The 18,848-nt window shown below is 51.0% G+C and overlaps 1 protein-coding gene across 3 annotated transcripts in view; it reads right to left on the reverse strand.

Annotated features, from left to right (window-relative positions):
• Positions 1-390: 390 nt before the first annotated feature.
• The window catches only part of raph1b (Ras association (RalGDS/AF-6) and pleckstrin homology domains 1b), a 38,011-nt gene continuing 19,553 nt past the window's right edge, over positions 391-18,848 (reverse strand). For 2 of the 3 annotated variants that reach the window (XM_069166266.1, XM_069166267.1), the window contains 16 exons: positions 16,127-16,246; positions 15,714-15,819; positions 15,401-15,595; positions 14,556-14,986; positions 13,945-14,031; positions 13,301-13,375; positions 9,920-9,997; positions 7,971-8,130; positions 7,477-7,598; positions 7,074-7,139; positions 6,809-6,952; positions 6,021-6,131; positions 5,434-5,532; positions 5,208-5,328; positions 4,885-5,021; positions 391-4,800 (listed from right to left, as the gene is read on the reverse strand). In XM_069166266.1, coding sequence (XP_069022367.1) covers positions 2,197-4,800; positions 4,885-5,021; positions 5,208-5,328; positions 5,434-5,532; positions 6,021-6,131; positions 6,809-6,952; positions 7,074-7,139; positions 7,477-7,598; positions 7,971-8,130; positions 9,920-9,997; positions 13,301-13,375; positions 13,945-14,031; positions 14,556-14,986; positions 15,401-15,595; positions 15,714-15,819; positions 16,127-16,246 — 4,656 coding nt within the window. In that variant the 3' untranslated portion in view covers positions 391-2,196. The remainder of the gene's footprint in view (positions 4,801-4,884; positions 5,022-5,207; positions 5,329-5,433; positions 5,533-6,020; positions 6,132-6,808; positions 6,953-7,073; positions 7,140-7,476; positions 7,599-7,970; positions 8,131-9,919; positions 9,998-13,300; positions 13,376-13,944; positions 14,032-14,555; positions 14,987-15,400; positions 15,596-15,713; positions 15,820-16,126; positions 16,247-18,848) is intronic. The other variant, XM_069166268.1, reaches the window with a different exon arrangement.

The raw sequence follows: 18,848 nt of genomic DNA on the forward strand, positions 1-18,848 counted from the left end.
ATCAGTAAAACACACGAGAGAATACATTCCATCTCAATTTGTAGGTTCCTCATCATTTTTTTTTAATCCTTCTGTTTCACAGTAAAATGCTGCATTCCTCTGCACTTGTAAATCGGTTAGTGTAAGGCAAAGATCTGACCGCTAGAGGGAGCCGGAGGTCCACTGATCGTTAGTACTTGGGGACGGTGATGGTTGCTTTAAATACATGACGTTAAATAAATCCTTCCAGCTATACATTATTCAATCGGTCGAACAAATGAGCACTCCGAGACAGATTGAGGTCTGGTTTTAACATTTATATTGTGATTTTTCAGTTTATATGCAAGAGGACACAGTTAACTCTATCTGCAACCATTTTTCTTCATCTCATTTGCACCCCCCCCCCCCCCCCCCCCCTTCCCCCACGTGTTCACATCAGCACGTCAATAACTTACATACAGTGGCGTTTAAACCCGCTGCGGCTGCTGCGTGGGGCGAAAACAATAAGATGTTAACCGGGCCAAGCTTGGATGGACTCGACCGGCACGGCACGCATTTCCACTCGGAAGCCAATTCTGTTTTAAAATGATATGAAATGTTAAATGATACGTCATCCCGGCACACAAGGACGTGATGACAACGAGCTCCTTTGAACGTCGGCACCGGCACCCCGACCACGGAAACCCTCCTGCGCACTAAGCCGAGGTGAAGCGGCGACGGCACCGTGAAGATCCGACGAGACGCATTCGGTCCAATGCAGCGTCAGCTGATTCCTGTCGTCAACTACGTCATTTAATACGCTGTACATTAACCGGGCAAACCGACGACATGGGTCACATGGCTGAATCCAGTTTCCGGCATCCTGGATGCCGTGCGACTTCCCAAAAAAAAAATTAAAAAAGAAAAGGCGGTGGGTGGGGAGATGGAGATGGAGGGAGGTGGAGGGGGGGGGCAGTTAACGGAACAGCAGCTGCAACTGTACAGATACAAACTGAAGGAGAAGGTCCCAAAAAAAAAAAAAAAAAAATCAAGCCGACACACAGGGAACTCACACAGTCCACGAAGATACACCACCCTAGGCCTCCTCTCCATTTACAGATTACAAGTTTTTCATTAAATAAACAAACAAAAAGAAAAAAAAAAAAAAAAAAGGAAGTGTATTTTATTTAATTTTTTTTCTTCGGGTTTGCACAGTCCAGACTCTGCAGAGTCTTTGGAAGATATCTCCTTTCTGTTTTGACCTCCGTGCAAGACTTTGGGAATAAGGCTTCCTTCTAATTTGCATTTGCCAAGTGGTGAAACAGTCCAGAAATGCTTTAAGACGACAGATGTCAAAAGTTCGGATCACCTTCCGTATACATTCCATTGTGCCCTAATGTTGTTCCTCTCTAGGCTTCGTTGACCTGCTATTAAAAGACACTTATAAAAAACAAAACAAAAATCCTTCCATTTATCAGTCATTAAATAATTTGATATAAAAGCAAACCTAACGACGCCCGTCCCAGCGAAGGCCCTCTCCGACTACTTCGCCGCCGTAGAACCGTACGCACATGCGCCAACGTAATGCACGTGTGCATACTCGGTCTCCGTTTCGCTCTCTCTCGCGCACGCACCAGAACAGCTCGGCGATTTACAGCTCGTTGTTTACATGTTGTCCATGCGGTACCAAAAGCGGTAAGATCCTGATGTGTTTTTGTTGTTGTTTTTTTTGTGATTTTATTTTATTTTTTTCCCGTCTCCGGTACGTGGCACAAACTTATGGCAAAGAAGCGGATGCGTGACTTTGGCTCAGACCCGGATCCGGGAATATTTGCACGATTCTTATTAAGAGTTTGTTCGAGTCTGCTGGGTGTGCCGGACGGGTGGGATTTACCGTACAGGGGCAATGCAATGTGTCCTGGAGAGTTTGGGCGATCGCACAAAATTCATTTGAGTTTTCTGTGACCTCAAACTTACCTGCTCCAGTTTTTACTGTCCCAATATTGTAAACCCCACTGATCTAGAATACCTGGCATGTTTAAAAAAAACAAAAACAAACAAAAACAAAAAAAAAATGCAATAATTAGCAAACACGAATTGACCACGGTCCGGTTTGGCTTGGAGTATACAGTCTATTTTATCACTGCGATCCCAAGAGAAAGGGAGTCCTTCGCTTCGCTATATCCTTTCGTTTATTCGTCCGTCTTCATTGCGTCCCGACCTCCGAGTTCAACAATCTCAAGTAAGTTTGGTCGCGTCCCCCCGTTTGGGCGGCGCGGGCGGGGGTCCTCGTCGTAGCGTCGCGTAGCCCGAGATGTTTCCGGACGCGTAGCCGCCGTTTCCTCCGTTGCTTTGCTTCCCTCGGTCCGGCAGCGGCTCGGGGGGCGGCGGAGGCGGCGCCGCGTCGTCCGCGGTCCCCGCGGAGTTGAGGGAACTCTGGCGACCCGCCGACTTTCGCTTCAGCGTCCGGTTGAGATCCGCCAGGAAGTTGGGCTGGCCCGAGCTGCCCTTCGGGGAGGTGGGTGGAGGCGGCGAGAGCGGAGGGGGCTCCGGGGTGTTGTTGCTCCGCCGCGCGAGGGTGGGCGGAGGAGTCTTTTTCAGCGAGCTCTTCCCCCACGTCGAGTTGCTGACGAGGGAGACGGGCGGCGGTGGCGGGGGAGCCTGGGGCTGGGGGTTGACCACCGCGACCCGAGGAGGTCCTCCGCCGTGGGCGTCGTTGGCCGGAGGCGGCGGCGGCGGCGGCGGCGGAGGGGGGAAGAGCTCGGAGGCAGGGGGGGGAGGCGGGAAGAAGGCGCACTCGGGCGGCGGGGAGGGGAAGTCGCCGCCGGACTGCTTCGCCTGGCTCACTTTGGCCTGTAGCGCCGCGGGTAGATTGGACAGGTTGAGCTTTCCCGGTTTCGGGGGAGCAGGGGGTCCGGTTGAGAAGTCCTTGGAAGGGGATCCGGCAGAGGAGGCGAGACGTGGGGAGGAAGAGGAGGCGTCGTCCCGGGGAGCGAATTTGCTGAGCAAGTTTCTCCTGGATTCCTCGTAGGAGGCGTTGGACTTGATGCTGGAGTTCCTCTGCGGGGTCGGAGGAGGTTTCTTACCTCCCCACCCGGAGGAGCCGGAGGGTGACCTCCTCGGGTCCGGGGAGTCCAGGTTTCCGGGAGGAAGGGGAGGCGGGGGCGGCGTTGGGCCAGTGACGGGTGCCGGGGGCGGCGGCGGCGGCGGAGGGGGCGGAGGAGGAGGAGGAGGTGCCGAGAAGCCCGCGTTGCCGTCCAGGGGAGGAGGAGGAGGGAACTCTGGAGACTGGAGCTGCTGGCCACCGCCCGGCTGCCATTTTGGTTTGGTCTTCACCGCGGGTGGGGAGAGGGGGGCTCTGGGGCTCTCCGTGTGATTGGCCCCGTGGGATGAAGCTCCCGGAAACTGACTCGCCAGCTGTTTCACCAGAGACGTGGTCGGAGGTGCTCCGGTGGAAGTCGGCGCCGGTTTCGACAGGCTGTGCTGCTTGGGCAGAGTTGGAGGCGGGTGGCCCACCTGGAGGCCGAACTGCTTCTTGAAGGGAGCTGGTGGAGGAGGGGGGCGGCGGCGGCGGCGGGGTCGGGCCGGCCGTGGCGGCGGCGGGAGGCGGGGCGGGAGGGAACGGGGAGACCGGGGACGTAGGCTTGGGGGCCGTGTGAGGGAGAAACCCCGGGGTGAAGGTTTTGGGCGGCGCCGGCGGGGGGTGCCGGAGGAGGCGGAAACCGGGTCGATACTGGGAACTGCTGGGGAGGAGGAGGAGGAGGAGGCGGCGGCGGCGGGGGGTGGAGGCGGAGGAGGTGGGGGCGGTGGAGCCGGGGCGGGCGGCGGGGAGTCCTCGAGGCCTCCGTTTGGAGACGGGAGGTCCCGCGGCGGGCTGGGAAATCGCTCCTTCGGTGCGTACCTCGGCCTGTCGGGGTAAACGGGCTGACTCGTGGGAGCCAGCGCAGGTGGAGGCGGTGGAGGAAATGCTAGTCCGTTGGTCTGTGGGGGAGCCGGCGGTGGAGGGATGAAGGCGGGCGGGGCAGCCGGACTCGGAGGGCCCAGCTTCAGCACAGCCATGGCTGACCCGGGGGTCGGCATGGACGGCGGAGGCGGAGGAGGGGGAGGAGGGACATTAGTCCTTGCGGCGATGTGATTGACGTTGGGTTTGATGACTTGCACCGTCGGAGCTGGGGGCAGAACCAGCTGGGCGGTTGCGAGGAGGTGACCGGGCAACTTGTGGTGATTGGTCCCCGGGAAGGCCTTCTGGTTCTGCAGCCGGGTGATGGTGCTGTACTTGTACATGGTGGGAGCCGGCGAGTGATGGGACACCGTTTGAACGAGGGGCGGAGGGGGAGGAGGAGGCGGCGGCGGTGGCGGAGGGGGTGCTGGAGCTGGCAGTTGCTGCGGCGGCGGTATGTGGTTGTAGCTGCTGATGGACTGCTCCTGCTGTGGAGACCGCGGAGGCCCCTGTGGCGCCTGGGACGGCGGCGGCTGTGGGGCGTGTTGAGGATACGGAGGCAGGTGATGGTGTTGCTGTGGCGGGGTCGGTGTCTGGAGTTGGACCGGCGTGTGCTGAGGCTGTGGCGGGTGATGTTGGTAGGGCTGAGGCTGCACCTGAGGCTGCACCTGAGGCTGCACCTGAGGCTGCATCTGAGGCTGCACCTGAGGCTGCACCTGAAGCTGCACCTGAGGCTGCACCTGAAGCTGCACCTGAGGCTGCACCTGAAGCTGCACCTGAGGCTGCACCTGAGGCTGCGGAGGGGGCGTCAGCGCCAGGTGGTCAACTGAATGTTGGCTGTGATGCCGATGGCCGTGGGAACCGTGAGGCAGCGTGGCCCCTCTGGATGCCTCCATTCTCATCTGCTGACAGAAGGTCGTGTGTTAGCTTACATATTCTGTAACAAAACAAAACAGGAGAGGTTTTTGGTTTTTGCTCAGTCATACCTTGGTGTTTTCCTCGATCTGGGTTCCTCTCTTCCAGGCTTCAGAAAAAATGGAGCTCACCACACTCTGGGACCGGCCATGAGAGGAGCCCGTGTCCACCCCGCTGTCAGAGTGGCCTGAATGATTAGACTGGGACTCTGAAAGAACACGCAAACAAAAGTTAAGACAATCCAAGAGGAGCATATCGTGAGTGGAAACAATTATTTTCCGGGAGATGTTTCCTGAGTTCCGAATGACATCCTGCCGGCGAGGTGCGCTCGATTAACTGTCAACCGGCCAACCGCGAGGAGCTTAGTTCAGCTCTGACCAGAAAGTGAATTTACCGGGTATGCTGGCGGAGCTGGAGCCAGACCGGATGCTGGCGGTAGACAGAGACGACCAATCGTAGGCCGCCTCCGTCCTCTTCATGGCTTCCTGGTAGTTCACGTAGAGCTGCTTGCCATACTGTACGCGAGATCAAAGAAGACGTCAAATTAAGTAACGTACGTTAACGCTTATTTTCGTTTGACTATTTCTTGGTCTTGAACAGCAGCTCGGGCTTCCGTCTACCTTGGCGATGCGGATTCCGTTCACCCACTGGTGCAAGGTCCTGACATCATCGCAGCACAGGTACTTGATGTACTGGGACTTCTTCTGGATTTGCGGATGCTGGAAAGAGACGTAAACATGTATATTACCATCGAGAGTAAAGGATTATATATGTGACGCGTCACAGGCCGCTGGCTTTAGAGCATCTCCCGTTCATTTACCGGACTATTTCATGTTTCTAAATTAAATACGCCGAGTCGTAAAACATCCTACTCATTAAATGGCAATAATAACCGACTTGTTTGGAAACTATCTGCAGAGTGCTTTGTTTAGCGGTAATAGAAGACCTCTCGGGGGCTCTCGAAACAATTTCAAGCGTTCACACCTCTGATGTAAACGCGTGCACCTGACGTGAAAGTCACCCTCTACCGTTTCTGAGTTTCTTTAGACATATTTTTGCGCCATTCCACAGATGAATAAAGGCCTTTGGAGGAATTTGCCGGTACGTTATATATATATATATATATATATATATGTATATATTTTTTTTTTTAGAACAAAGAAGTCGCACGACGCAAAAACTGCCGGCTCCGGTGACGGGGCTTCACCTTCAGAGCCAGGCAGTAGTCAGTAGGAGCCTTGTATTTGCTGCGGTAGTCCTGGCCGTAGTACACGTTGACGTGGTCCAACTGGAGGAAGCACACAAGATCTCTGGACGCCTGCGGAGACACGGGAGACAACGTTACGTATCGAAGACGCGTGGCAGACTTACAAAAGAGACAAAAACCTGTGCGGGGTGAAAATACAATCGAGTTTGGATTACGGGTATAGAAACGGTCTACGTTACAAATTCACGTTCTAAAAGCTAAATTCTGCGAGCTCGTGCTGTTTACATGCATTAGTGAAGCTGCTCTGGAATGGCTGTAATTAATGAAGCTAAAAAAGATCCAAGTACCTCACTAGTCCAAGATTTACGTGTAAATGCTTTTCAAGGCAATTACACCCATTTATATGAAATTCACAGTGCTTTACTCGGTGCCTAAAACTGTCACTATAATGTATCGTAAGACACCGAAGCTACTTTTTAGCTCGTACGAGGCTGCGGAATTGAAATAACGCAACAAAGTCAGAAACCGTTTTGCCGGTGTCTCTGAAATCTGTACAAAAAGTGTAAAGTGCTAAAAAAAAAAAAAATAGAGCACGTGCGCGCCGAACCCGCCCCGATGCGAGTGCCATTTGCCGTTTCTGTTGACCCAAAACAGGAAATACCGCAAAGCGGACGGGTGCCGATCTGGTTCTCATAACCCCGACCCGCACTTCCGCTCTCCGTCTTTATCTGGCTGGAGTAGCGTGACTGTGTGTCCACGGTACACCATCTCAATACAGTCTCACTGACCTTGGCTTTGCCTTTGGGGACGTAGTAAATCCCCGAGGCCCTGAGGAGGAAGTAGCGCTTCTTCCACGACTTCTTCCCGTCCTCTTTGAGCCACAGGATGCCCTCGATCTCTGGCACGGACACGGAGCCGCCGCAGAAACATTCCTGATGGACACACGCGCGCGGAAAATTAAGAGAAAAAAAAAACAATTATAAAAAAAATAAATAAATAATCAGTTGAAAAAAAAAACAGGGAAAGTCTGTGGCTGTGATTGTGCAAGCTCACCTCTAATAAAGCCTCCTTATTCCTGTCAGCCATCTCTGACGTCTCCTTCCGCCCCAACAAATAGTTCTGAAAGTGAGTGAGGGAAAGGGGGAAGTGAACGGAGGGCAGGGAAGAGGGGGTAAAGTCGGCAGCTTACCTCGTCTTATGCGAAATAAATTATTTACCTTTACTCGCGTTAGCGCTTTGACCTACTTCCAACTCTCCTACGCAAACACGCTCCCGTGTTTGCTGTCTGGCTGCGCAGGCACTCGACATGCATAAACAATGTCGCCCGTGTGTACAGCGTATACGCTCGGCGTTTACGCACCCAAATGCAGCGCGGCTCGAAAGGAGAGGATAATCTGCTCCTCGCTTTGCCGAGTATGTCGCCGTATGTGCGCTGTAATGTAACACACGTAGTCACCTGCGGGTTCTTGAAAAGAGCGTATTTCTCGATGCGCTCGATGAACATCAGCTTGTTGTGGCTGTCCCGGGTCCAGTTCAAAAGATTCTCCACCAAGTTCTCGTGATCCTCAAAGATCCGCTCTGAGGAAGAGAGAGAGAGAGAGAGAAGAGAAGTAATGAAGACAAGATGCCAGACATGCTGATTTGTTTTGTTTTTTTGCTGACATGCAAATGTACAATTCGTTTCCCTCGTGCGGGGATTTCTGTTTTTTGGGTGGGGCGGAATCTTCAACCGTAAGCCCGACAATCAGCCTGAAGTCACAAACGGTGACGAGAGATACATCTAATATACGTTTAGCGCCCGTTTACATTGTCCCCGCTTTGTGTATTTTGCTGTGTGTGTGTGTAAAAAACAAAAACAAAGAAAAAAAACATCCATATGCCCACAGCGCAGACTAAACTGGTGTTTATGTGACTCTGGTGCGGTGGAAACTGTCCGCTCCCCTCTCTCACCCATCTGTAGCTCCGTGATGGTTTCCACAAGGGACCAGTCGGGGCTGTAGCCACAGTGGGACTTATCCAACAGGCTGTCCAGCACCTGCCTGACTGTCTGCCGCTCGTCCACCATCATGGTCTTGGAGCTCTCGTCTGACATGTGGACCCTGATCACCAGCTGAGGAAGAACGGGAGGAGAAAAGAGGACGGATAATGGACGAAGGGTTCTTTTACGCGGACACCTTCGTATAATATCTATTCGTGTGCGTGCGGTAGATCATTTACTCTGTATCCTAGCGGCTTCGCGTAAACCACATCTACAATTCAACATAACTTGTGTCCGCAAATGGCAGAACGTCAAGCAAGTTTTTAAATCGCGTGATTGTAAATCATCCTCGTCAAATGAAAATCTGCTTTTTTAAAAAGAACCATTTCATGTCTCCGACAACATATTCGTCAATTCCGCAGTGATCTTTTATTCTATCGTCTATAATGCCCGCCACATTCAGAGAAAAAGCTTGTCATTTATTGTCCATTTTGAGTAAATATTAGCCAGCTGTGCTTCGCCGCCTTTCATTTAACACCGATTACCATTTAGCGTTACCGTCGCCCCTCAAATTCATTTTTGTCACCCGTTATTGTCTTTTATGACCGAGTGGAAAATCTCCCTAAAAAAAACAAAAAAAACGATAACCTTACGAGCTCCGGTATAAATGTAGGAAATATTTTCCTCTTTCAATCTGCGGCTTTAATGTACTAGAAGGTTGAAATCTAATCGTGTGCTTGAAAAGCTTGTTTCCAAAACTACTTATGGGGTCACGGTGTCCCATTTACATCCACAAACACCCAATAATCTGCCCAAAGTTTTGCATCTGTAAGCATCCAAAAGTCCTCTGTAATAAACGAGCTTAAACTAATCTGAACGTGCCACAAACACACGTGCCAAATCCGGCGTCGGCAAGTCGTGTCCTACATAAGAGCCGTCCTGGAGAGAAAACCAAATGAAGCCGTCGATTCCTTGACCTCCTGTTTGTCCCCCCCCCCTCCCACTGCGATCCCGACACCCAATCGGCGTACGGGAGTGGGAGATTGAAGGGATGCTTAGACCAATGAGGATGCTGGGAGATCAGGGCGTCTTAGACGTGGGGAGTCTGACCTACATTTTGTCACAGGAGACTCCCTCACCCCCCCCCCCCCCTCCCCAGCACTGCAACACAAAAGTTAAAGTCAAAATATAACTGCTCGAATGAAGATGATCCAAACCTGCAACCAAGCTGCTTCAGTGTCATGAATCCAATCCAAAGTCTAGTAAATTGCCAGTCCTGTAAAATGCTGACAACCACTAATAATTTTGCACATCGCAGCACTCTCCCTTGTCGTCTGTGGCGGCTGTACCAGCGCCCTTTATACTGTCGTATCGTATTTACTTGGCAGATGAAGTCGGGCACTGTGCATTGAGACACTGTTGGGCTTCAGCTATTCATCGCGTGAAGAAAGGACACCGTTCTGCTAAGTGGCATCGCTCTCATTCACAGAGACGGTTCCATTCACTGGCGGAAACACTGGACAAAAAAAATGGCCTGCCTGTAGAGCGCCGTGTCGACTTCCCGACAGAGACGTTCAACACGGAAGCAAAGCGCCTCCGGTTGTTCCCCAAATAAATTTTAAAAAAAATAACGCGTCTTGTGTCGAGTGCGTCCGCATTGTCTCTCAACGCACACCCCGTCTTTTTTCTGAAGCCTGCCTCTGATTCCTTGCTCCCTCCCCACACACATAATCAAACACCGCAATGACCTATTTTCTCTGCGCTTCACTGCCTCGCTGTGAATGAAGTTCACCGAGAAATGCAGCGTGCGATGGATATGACAAGACAGCAATTATTATCGCACAGGCTTTTCTTTTCTTTTTTTTTTTTCTTCCAGAAACCGAGTCATCGAGTAGTGTGTACACAAAGGAAAAAGGGCTACCTTTTTAACCTGGGCCTCCTTGATTTTCTCCAGGGCGACTCGGATCTTCTCCGCCTTCAATTTGGCAGCTTGCTCCTCCTGGATGGACACAGAAGCACAGTTAATACAGTGAACCCACGAATTCCTTTTGATTTCATAGCCTTGCCTCATCCTCTTCAGGCACGTCTTTCATTATCCCTCTGGCAGGAACAAGACATCACGCACACACAACTTCATTACATAGTTAGCAGCATCGGAAAGCGTTTAAATGCCCGAGCCTCTGGCGTGATGGCACAGGGTGTCACGTGCAACAAAAAACAACAACCAGATTTTCCTCTGCTTTGGCTCGCTTACCTGCCCCCTCCAGCAAGATGCCATCACCTCCATTCTACAGGTCGGGTACGCTTCCACGCGTGTTCGTGGGGTTTCGGTTGGATTACTTTGATCGGACACAAATAAACGCCAGCGATGCTAAAACCGCGTCGACATCGGTCCGGCGTTCACTCAAATATGGCGCTCCATTTGCCGCTTATAGTTTCATACCGGATTCACGTGGAGCTGCAGCAGTTTCCTTTGATCTCGCTGTACAGCAGAAGGGAAACAATAGTGGAAGATCCCCAAAGGGCGAGAGGCTGCGGATGAATGCGGGATCAGTTCAGACAGCATCTACGCCTTCCACTCAGATACCAAAATCTGACTTTAAAAAGGAAAACCTCCAAAGCGTCCATGATTGATACAAATTTTGTTTTTTAAAAATAAAAATAAAAAACGATTGAAACTATTGAAACGAAACAAAAACAAACACAAAAAAAAAAAAAAAAAAAAAAAAAAAAAAAAATCAGTTTTTTTTTTTTACATTTTACGATGCGATAGAAAAAGTTATTCCACCGTGGTCCTCGGCAGATGAAATTCAGCCTCGCATCCCCATCCTCCGTCGCTCAGCGACGGCGTTGGTCCGAGCTACCCGAGACTTCGCTGAGCAGACGGCGTGGGTTCACTGACGCGCAGACGTGTGCGCCCGAGATTTGCGCGATTTGACCAAAACCCCCCAAGTGAGACAGTAGGGAGGACAAAGCCCCTCCCCCCTTCCGTGCCTCCCTCCCTCCCTCTTCCTCTCTCTCCTCTCTCTCCCATCCCCTGCTTCCTCTCTTCAGAACAGATGCGGGGGTTTGGGAGCGTGCCCAATCGATGGAGCGTAATCCCCCACAAAAATAGTAGACCGATGGGGTCGGCCAACCGGCGAGCCCCGTTTTCAAGACCCTGCGCCCTCCAGCCAATCAGGACGAAAGCGGGGGGGGGGGGGGGACCGTGACCGACCCTGGTCCTGGAGATAAACTAGAGCGACAAGGACGGACCGGAATTTGGGTGAATGAGAAGCCGAGGTGCTGAATATTTGAAGGCGCGTGTGTTAAAAAGCAATGGGGGTGAGGGGCATTACCAACTGCTCCCCAAGCCTCTTATCTCAAGAAGCGCCCCTCCCTCCCTCCACCCTCCTTTCTTGACCCAGACTACCATTTCCACATGACCAACCCCAAGGCACATACACAATAATGCAATAAAAACAAGACTCCGTTTGCCAACACATCGTGGCAGGCTTTTAGTCAGCCGAGTGAGTGAGGGAGGGAGAGGAGCAGCGATGAAGAGAAGAGGTCACGGGGGTTGTGCAGATTACAGTCCCGAGTCAATCTGTGTCACACTGTAGATTTAGCCTTACGAAATGTCAGCGTGACCCCCCCCTCCACATCTCACTCTCCCCTCCTTTATTCACCTCTCCACATGACACCTACACTCTGCTTTCTTTTTTTTTCAACCAGACATTTAATCCGATTCCTATTCCACAGGCGTTTTCCCCTCCACTTTCACGCTCAGCCACAGCACGGACGACTTCAAAAAGGCTCTTCTGCCTCGCCTGAAATACAAATAAAAAAAAAAGCCTCTGCTCCCTCTTTCTTTGATGTCTCTCCCGCCTCGCTTGTTCCCAAACATCCCGCTCTCGTTCAGTATTCCGATATGCGAGCGAGGAGAGGGAGAATATTTGCAAGTCCGAGCGATTGTGGCTCTTCCCCTTCTCCGGCAGAAAGAGTAACACTGACCCATAAACTCTCCCGCTCGCAGGCTGCACGCAGCAGGCCGTCGCTCCTCTCCTCGCCTTTTAAAACTATTCAAATGCTCTCCGCGTCCACGGACGGGCCGAGAGCTCAGATACCAGAAAGCGACAGCTTTGAAACGCCGAATTAATTCCCTTGTTTTGTAACGCAGAGAAAGACAAAGCGACTGTCCCTCCGACATTTCGGCTGTAAAACGTGGCTACCTCAGCGAGAGGAAGCCAGCTTCACTGTTGCCACCTATTATATTCAAATAAATGGAGAAAGAGTTCTGGAAAAAGAAAAGAAAAGAGAAGAAAAGAGAAGAAAAGAGAAGAAAAGAAAAGAAAAGAAAAGAAAAGAAAAGAAAAGAAAAGAAAAGAAAAGAAAAGAAAAGAAAAGAAAAGAAAAAGCTTCATTCAGCGCCGACAAGCGCTCATGGAGATCTTTCGGGATGCTCTCGTCTAAAATGTATACGACTATATTTTATTATCTCAAGTAGGATTTAAAAAAAAACAAAAAACGATTTCCTTCTGTATCTCCCTGTCTTTCAATGCCCTCGTTTCCAACTTTTATTGACAACTTCCGCACCCGTCCGATCGACATACGTTCCGCACGAGAGCCAAAAGCTGCAGCTGATACATCTGCTGAGAAGCCGCGAGACGTTTCAAGTAAAGCAGAGAGGGTTGGAAACCGAAGACCGGATGTGAACGATACCGTACGGTGAACGGGAGAGCACAGAGGGTTTCTCCCTCCTCACTGGTCAGACCCGTATTCACAGCGTCCTGCGTGTGTTACAGTTGCGAGCTTTCCTTTCTCACTCAATGCAAATCAAAAGGCAGCGACACACAAGAGACACAAGAAAAGTGAATGAAGAGAAGAGACCGCAGGCCAGTGAATGATACACGTGGAAGCATGAAGGAAAAAAAACAATCGAGTGTGCTCAATCAGTGTGGGAGGTCAACGATGAGGACAAATCCATTCCGATCACCCTGTCAGATACGTGCGGATTTTTTGTTACTTGCGACTTATTTTTCATGCCAAACCTTTCATAAGTTGCACTTTTACAACTTCTCATCTTTCATGAGTTTAAATAAATGAGCAAAGGCTTCTTTTATGTAAACACCAGAGGGGTTTTTTTTCTCTCCAATTTTGTTCTGTGTTGGCGAGTGCTTTAACAGTGTTCCCAGTATGGATTCTTCCACAAAAAGACATGCAGAGCAGACGAGAGAAGCAGCACACACACACACACACACACACACACACACACACACACCAGAGAAATATGGAAGAAAAGGCGAGTGTATGAGGAAGTCACCTTGGTCAGGAGGTGAGAAGGCTTTCCAGCTATGCTTTTCAGAATGAGCGAGGTTTCTCGGTCCAGATAGGAGTGCTTGGGTGAGGAGGTGAGGGGATAAAAAAAAGAAAAAGAAAAAAAAAAAAAGGAGAGCAGAGGAAGAGACAAAATATAGAGAAGTCAGGGCCAGATGATTCTCGGTGGCGTATTAATCGCAGGTGTTTAGATCTTATTTGATACAAAGAAGCGTGGAAGCGAGAGAAGGCTCCATAAATGAAGCGCGCAGCAGGGGTGGTTGTCATTAGCTGCAGCTGTGGGTAAAGAAGCAATGATTGTGAGAAGTACTTGAGAGAGAGAGACAATGATTACAATACACTGAATACATGGTAGGGTTTGTATTCTGCCACAGACACGACACGCATCCTTCGTTCACACCGTACACATTTTCTGGTCACGTGGGCGTTGTGCACAAACCCCGAGGCCGCACAAGACAGCTGAAATGTTTATTCCGATAGTCACGGTTACACCTTTACCAATATTTTGTAACAGGATCCAAATAGACAAAATAAGAGAATAGAAACTTATTTTTAACGTGATGGCATCGATACGTTATCGTACTCGGTACAGCCTTAAAATGGAACATTTTCATGCGCACATGCACTTACGGTGGCCCGGTCCACTTCGCCCCGCCCCGAGGCGAAGTCAAGCTGCCGCCTGGCCGGCTGACTTTTGGCCCGTCGCAGTGTGACATGCTGGGAAAAAGCAGGAGGTGCAGGCGAGGTGTGCGCGTGTGGGACGGAGGATGCAAACACAGACAATGTAAACACATGCAGAGAGGGACAAGGGACATGCGAGATACAGTGTTTCGTCAGAACTCAAACACTATATCGATCCTTCCTTTCGAACAAAGTCACCTAAACAAAATGTTAGCCGCTTGGAAAATAGGTTAAACAAACTTTTCTTGAATTTGTCCGGTGTGCTTTGTTAAAGTAAGCGAATGAAGTCAGAAAACGGTCGGCGCTCACGTTGTAATCCGAGTCACGCTCGGGATTACGACGTATTCGGTGACGTGACTTCATTGCGGGCTTACGGTCAATTCGCCCTCATCGATCGGATTCGGAAACCGAATTGACCGCGGCGCTGATTCACGCACATCTCACTTACCGTTGCGGCTGGAAACGCGCAGACTTTTCACACTCCTTCACACGCACTTTGTCATCAGCTGATAAACGCTCTGTCTTTGATATCCTTGGCTACGTTCTTTATGTTTTCATACCTCTGTGCTGGTCTGGTTTTGCCCCTGTGCGCTCTGACTGCCCTCCGCCTCTCCGCCCGCCGTCGCTTTATCGGTGTCCAGGGAGTCCGTGCTGGAAGCCGAGGCGCACGCCGAGTTCACGCTGGACCGCTGGGACGGAGCCTCTTGCTCGCTGACGGCGCCCGCCGAGCCGGTCCTGCGGTGCTGCCCCCCGCCGCCGGAAGATCCGGACGAGGGCCGCCGCAGGGTGGTGGAGGAAAACGAGGACGACGAGGAGGAGGAAGAGGAGGAGGAGGTGGTCTGACGTGCCGCTTCGTCCATGCTGAGAGAGGCCTTCTCCAGCTGAGAGGTGATGTCGTCCAGGGAGATGTTGGAGGCCGCGGGGCGAGCGTTGACGCCGCCGCCTCGGACGGTGTTGGCCGGCGACGCCCGGGTGCTGCTGCTGGCGCTTCCTGTTGGGGAGGTTCGAGTTTAAACACGGCTCAGAAAGGAGACGGGAACTACATACAGGGGATGCATTTCTTCATATTTCACGGCATTCGTTTCACATTTCTGCCGGATTTCGGAAGCTCTCGCATTTTAACACGCGTGTGACAAACACATGTCGACCTTTCAACGAGTATGACACTGAATGTGATATAGCTCGTGGCGAACGGGATGCCCCCCCCCCTTTTTCTGCCTATAAAAATATTTCCTTGCGGGGTTTTGTTTTCTCTTCGGCTTTACTGGAGAGGATCAGCCTTTTGTCAACCGTTTATTTATCCCCCGTCAGCCTTTCGCCGCTTCCGTCGCCGGATCCGCCTCTTTGATGAGGGGAAAAGTGTGATATTTCAGTGTTCTTAATGGTCATATTTCAGCAGGACTACCTCCGCTGCTTCCCCCTCCGCCGGTGCCCGTGTGCTTCGCGCTCGCGCTCCGCCCCCCGGGGCCCCTCTGCTGGCCTTTGTTCTGGCTGCGCGAAGTTGCGTTGGGCTTGGAGATGGTATTGAGCTCCTGCTCGATGGAGCACAGGTCAGCCATCAGGGCGTCCAGGTCCACCGTGTCTCCCTGGTTCAACGCCTCTGCAGGGGAGTAAAGATAAAGGAAGAACAGAGGGCGGGGTTGGGGGGTTAAACGATATCAATTATTCGACCTTTTCTGGACGCTGTTCTTGTAACGACACCGTGAGTGTGGTCTCACCGTTTATGTTGTACATTGAGAAACGGTAGGAGAAGTTGGCCATGTTGGTCTCCTGCCTGAGAGGAGGCTTCTGCAGCGCTTTCTGCGGCCTGCCGTCATCCAGACTCTGCAGCGCACACACGAGCGAAATTCTGACATTACAGTGGAAGCGCGGTACCCTAACAACCGTGTCTGCCTGCTAGACTCCTTAGTCACACGCAAACACACGGACCTGCACAAATACATGACACAAAGTGGTGGTGGGAGGGGGGAGTTGCTAGGATACAGTATAGGGAGACAGAATTAGCAGTGTTAATGTTGCTATGGATACAGCCCCTTCCTTCTCTCTCTGCTCTTTTACCTGTGTGAGTGTGTCTGAGTAACCAACCATCCCGTGTGTATGTGTGTGTGCGTGTGTGGATGTATGTTTTAACCTGTGTGAGCTTGTCCAGCTCTCCCAGCCAGGCTCCAAACATCTTGTCCAGGTCCTGGTCCTCCTTGTCACTGTCTTCCTCGGCTCCATGGTCCAACTCATCATCAGATACCTGCTCCATCTTCACACGCACGCACGCGCACGCACGCACACACACACACACACACACACACACACACACACACACACACACACACACACACACACACACACACACACACACACACACACGCGAGGAAAGAGCAGATAGAAATATGAGAAGTTGTCAGATGATTCAACACACGTACACAAATTCACACAATCAGGTCACACCCGCAGACCAGAAATGATCAAAAAAAAAAAAAATAATAATTCAGCTCAGCTCATGCCAACCTCACTGCCTGTTCCCATGACAACCGCTCATGCACCCCTAGCGGGCACCCGGTGCTGTGTGATCAATGGATCTCCCTGTTAGTGAGTGTCTGGTGTACCGACACACCCGGCATCTCTACCTCTACCGAAAGAGAGGGAGGCTGGCGGACCAGACGGAGGAGGAGGAGGAGCACAGCATCTTCCTCAGACCTGTAAGGAAACCACTATAACCTCATGTGCATTACCGTGTTATTTTGGGACCCATAAATCAACACTAAAACGACAGACGGGATATTAATCCGACACCGTTCGTGGCCGTATTGTCCAGTGTGAGTGACGCTGGCTGCGGGAGCCCGGCTGCGCTTTGTCAAAGGTGATGGCAGAGCTCTCTCTAGTGGATAGAAAGGAAAGTTGCGCAGCTGTTTGGCTCAGCCCTGCGGTTCATATCTAGCAATGCTAGAGAACAAGTCAGACGGAGTCAGAAAAAGGTAGAATAAAATGGTTAGTAATGTCCAAAAATCAAACCATCAAAGGATCTACAGTCAACATGTGTATGCTTTCCATTTCAGAAACCGCTTTGTAACCTGCGTATACGTTACACGAGCGAGCTGCCTTACCCTTGTCGGTACATACTGGGACATTTTACGGTAGACAAAATGCTAAATTAAAATGAAATCGAGTAGAGTGAAAGAAAAATTGCCTCCATTCAACACCGTGCAGCTTTAACGTGAGCCGAAGTCCTTCCCTGTTTTTTTTCTTTCATTTATTTGTGTGACAGCTGGGCAGTTATACAGTTGAGACAATCTGATGTTACCCAACCTTGGGGAAGGAAGAAAAAAAAAACACAAATGCCAGCCTGCATCTGAGGAAGAATGTTATCTAATCTGGTGATACATTTGTCAAGTGGAAGGAAAAGCACGGGGAGAGTCACGTCTGTGACGCCTGGTCAGGTGCCGGAGGAAGTGCGGCGTGCGCGCTTTCTCATCGCACCCTTCCATCTCAACACACACGGAGACGTTTATTACACCAAAGTCATGTTGCACTGGACAGTAAATAAACTACGTAGGACAGGGCAACTTGACAAGCCTTCCCCTGAAGAGTGCCATTGTCTTGGTACAGTCTGGTGCCCCCATTACAGTCCAGTCAGATGGAATATTCCTCTTGTAATCCCATTGATGTTTTCAGAGGGTGTCATTCCCTCCTGTTATCCACGCTTTGTGGTGTCAGTCACTGGTGGGGACTGTTCCAAACCGGGATTAACCCCTCCGATGACCCCTGTTTCTTTTGATCCAGTAAAATGTCTGCGTGTGACTCAATGTGTGTGTGTACACAAGGGACTTTTGTGTGTCTGTGCCTCATGGTGGTGGTGCTGCTGCATACTCGAGACGCAATTTGAAAGTCGTGCTCTGTTGTTACAGAATGTGATAAAAGCAGGAAATAAATCAGGCGGTGGGTGAAAGGCACTAACAGGAGGCGGCGTTTGGCAAAGCAAACGGGAACGCGAGGCAGCTGAGGGGCACTTGTTGCATTCCAGGCAGCACTCGTGTTTACTCCTTAAAGTCAGTGTATGTACAGTGCACGTACAATAAAATAAATACACTCCCTCACCTAGCGTGCGTGTACTACGGCGTCGATAAGACAGATTCCTGCTTCGGCCACCTTGCCGAGGGACGTGGGCATCTAAATACGTAAACAAAAACAACCAAAATGTGTACAAAATTATGTCCGTGCACTCGCGGTCGCGTGTGGGAGTCGGAACGGAAAATAGCCCGGATGTGCAGGATTCCTAATTTCCCTCGTGGCCCCGTTTGTTGGCAGGAAACTCCAGCTGTCCCTCAGTTTGTCCAGACCGCTTACTGGGAGGGCGGGAGGAGGCCTTCGGGGCGCTAAAAGAGAGATCCGGACTCATCTACTGCGTCGTTTAGGGGGGACCCGGGAATACAGCCGTTTTCCTGAATCTAAGTGACATGGTGCCACCAACCATTTGAAGAATAATCACCGGTCTACTTGGCTTAATATGTGGTCACACGCAAACATCCGTTTTGTGGGTTCCCCCGCTATGAAAATAGGTGATTGTAACCCCTCTCTGCGGCATGACATCATGGCCGGAAAGAGGAAATGAGCCATATGTAAATACCCAAGTGAGTCACACTGCAGGACACTTTTAATAGCTGTGTTTAAACAGCAATCAGCCTGGGGGGGGGGACGCTTCACAACACACACACATACAAGCACTTGGACTAATATACATATGCTACAGGTACCTATTCAGTCTAGATGCACTGAATAGTGATATAGTGAATAGTAGATATGAAACTGGAGCCAAAAACAAGCAGCCCTTTTGGAAATAGCCGCTGTGGTCATCCTAATGG

Source organism: Embiotoca jacksoni, unplaced genomic scaffold (genome assembly GCF_022577435.1).
Source record: "Embiotoca jacksoni isolate LCO1_2020_lvr unplaced genomic scaffold, fEmbJac1.0.p SCAF_38, whole genome shotgun sequence".
Classification (NCBI taxonomy): Eukaryota; Metazoa; Chordata; class Actinopteri; family Embiotocidae; genus Embiotoca; species Embiotoca jacksoni.